We start from the raw sequence: 2,056 nt of genomic DNA, 5'->3' as shown, positions 1-2,056 counted from the left end.
ATTCCCTGGTAACTGACTGCTACATCAGTTCAAAATCCATCATTCAAAGCCGTCCATAACCCAGCCGTATTCACAGAGCTTTCTCATGACTGCCCAAGAAACACTAACGCTGTTCTGAAGGCACAAGAAATAGTAATCAATATTCCAACTTCTTTGCTTTTTAGAACGAACTGTATTACCACACCCTACAAATCTATGGAACACTTAAACCATTAACTCCTAAACCATTTTGTATTATTAAGACATCATAGACTACATACTGTATTCTATTTGATATTTGTTGGTATGTCCAAATACTACAGAATTTTTAAAGTAAGGAATCATTTTTTATAGTTTAACTGTGATCCCATTCCATGCCAAGCTAACCGGCAAGCAAAGTCACAAGTTGCTTAACAATCGGGATCCATTCTGAGAAATGTATCTTTAGGCATTTTCATCACTGTGCAATCAGAGTCTTTTTAAACCTAGATGGTATAGCCTATGATACACTTAGGCCATATGATGCACTCTATTTCTCCAAGGCTACAAACATGTAAGGCATATGACTGTACTGAATACTGCAGGCAATTATAACATAATGGTAAGTACTCATATATCTAAAACAAATCTAAACAGAGAAAATGTGCAGTAAAAATATAGTATCATAACCTTATGGGATCATCATTGTATATGGCGACTGTCATTGATAGAAATGTCAATATGCAACACATGATTTTATTTAACAGAAAAATAATGACAAGAACACAGTTCAGCTAACAAGTCCCATTTCTCCATTAGGAAAGCCAGCTAGTCCTTACTTTTATTTGGCATACAAAACCGAAAAATGACTTCTCTCAAGAAAGTGAAAACTAGTATCCTAGAAAATAATGGACTTGTCTCCATATGTCCTAACAATATATAAACCGATTCTTTGAATTCTATGATTAATAGAAATGTCATCTATAACTGATGATTCAGAAGGAGCTATTTTTTTTGTTTTGGCATAAACAGAATACACTGTATCAAAACATGTTTGCTGTTCATAACCACTAAAAAAACAAAAATAACAATGGTTCTTACTAAGCTTTTTACTAAAATAGACAAAGTAAAACACCTTTAACATACCTGTCATAATAATCCCGTTGAAAGTCATAGTCCAAGTCAAAAGAGGAGCTGAAAAATAAATACCAAAGAGGATTAATTTGGAGCAGCTGTTGTTAATTCACAACAGTAGATGGGAGAAAAAAACCATGCCAAATAAATCACGACAAATAGATCAACAAGATTAGCATGGAATAATCCCCAATCATTTAAACAATCAATCACTTAATTACAATCACCTTTAGACCACTAAACACACAGTGGCCAAATTACCAATTCAGGTGAAAGTTCACTAAAATTTCAACATACAACACAGCTAAAATAAGAACAATGGAAATACAATGGTAAACCAAACATTCTTATATCACCCTCCTTCCCATTCTTACTCCCCAGCTTCTCAGAAGCTAAATTCCTCTAGAAGTATTTCAATTTATGCTATAAATATCAAACTACACTGCAATTGCAAAAACCTCAGGGATTTCTAATAATTCCCTAGTAAACAGGGCAAAAAGGAGGCATATTAACATGAAATTAATAAAGCATTACTTTTACACAGATAAAACATACATTTAACCCTCCCCACATCCAGAAAACAGATAGAGAAGATGCCCACTGATGGACACAATGCAGTTATAAATAATAAAGTTCCGGACCTGAGTAGAGGGGACGGAGAAGGGTGTTCTGGTACTGACCCGTACATCTCCGCTGCAGATCGTTTCACACCTGCTTTTCCTCGATTCACTTTTGGCTCTGCAGCCAGATTAATATCTGAAAAAACAAAAACAAAAATTTAATGACAACACTGTTTGGGGATCACAAAATCTCCAACTGCAACTGTGCATAATCATATAAATCAAAAAATGTCTAACAATATATCTCATCTTTCCTTCTCATATTAAAAAGGCTCACAAATTTTTACAGGGCTAGGACTTACTCTTCCATTTCTTTGTACACTTCATACTGTTCTATACCACAA

General features: G+C 34.4%; 1 protein-coding gene across 8 annotated transcripts in view; it reads right to left on the bottom strand.

Annotated features, from left to right (window-relative positions):
- The window catches only part of HNRNPC (heterogeneous nuclear ribonucleoprotein C (C1/C2)), a 71,392-nt gene that overhangs the window by 34,739 nt on the left and 34,597 nt on the right, over nucleotides 1–2,056 (bottom strand). For 5 of the 8 annotated variants that reach the window (XM_012649343.1, XM_012649342.1, XM_012649346.1 and 2 more), the window contains 2 exons: nucleotides 1,734–1,848; nucleotides 1,105–1,152 (listed from right to left, as the gene is read on the bottom strand). In XM_012649343.1, coding sequence (XP_012504797.1) covers nucleotides 1,105–1,152; nucleotides 1,734–1,848 — 163 coding nt within the window. The remainder of the gene's footprint in view (nucleotides 1–1,104; nucleotides 1,153–1,733; nucleotides 1,849–2,056) is intronic. The other 3 variants (XM_012649348.1, XM_012649347.1, XM_012649349.1) reach the window with 1 other exon arrangement.

This window comes from Propithecus coquereli, unplaced genomic scaffold (assembly GCF_000956105.1).
Source record: "Propithecus coquereli isolate 6110/MARCELLA unplaced genomic scaffold, Pcoq_1.0 Scaffold3, whole genome shotgun sequence".
Taxonomy (NCBI): Eukaryota; Metazoa; Chordata; class Mammalia; order Primates; family Indriidae; genus Propithecus; species Propithecus coquereli.
This window is presented reverse-complemented; position numbering and strand designations above follow the sequence as displayed.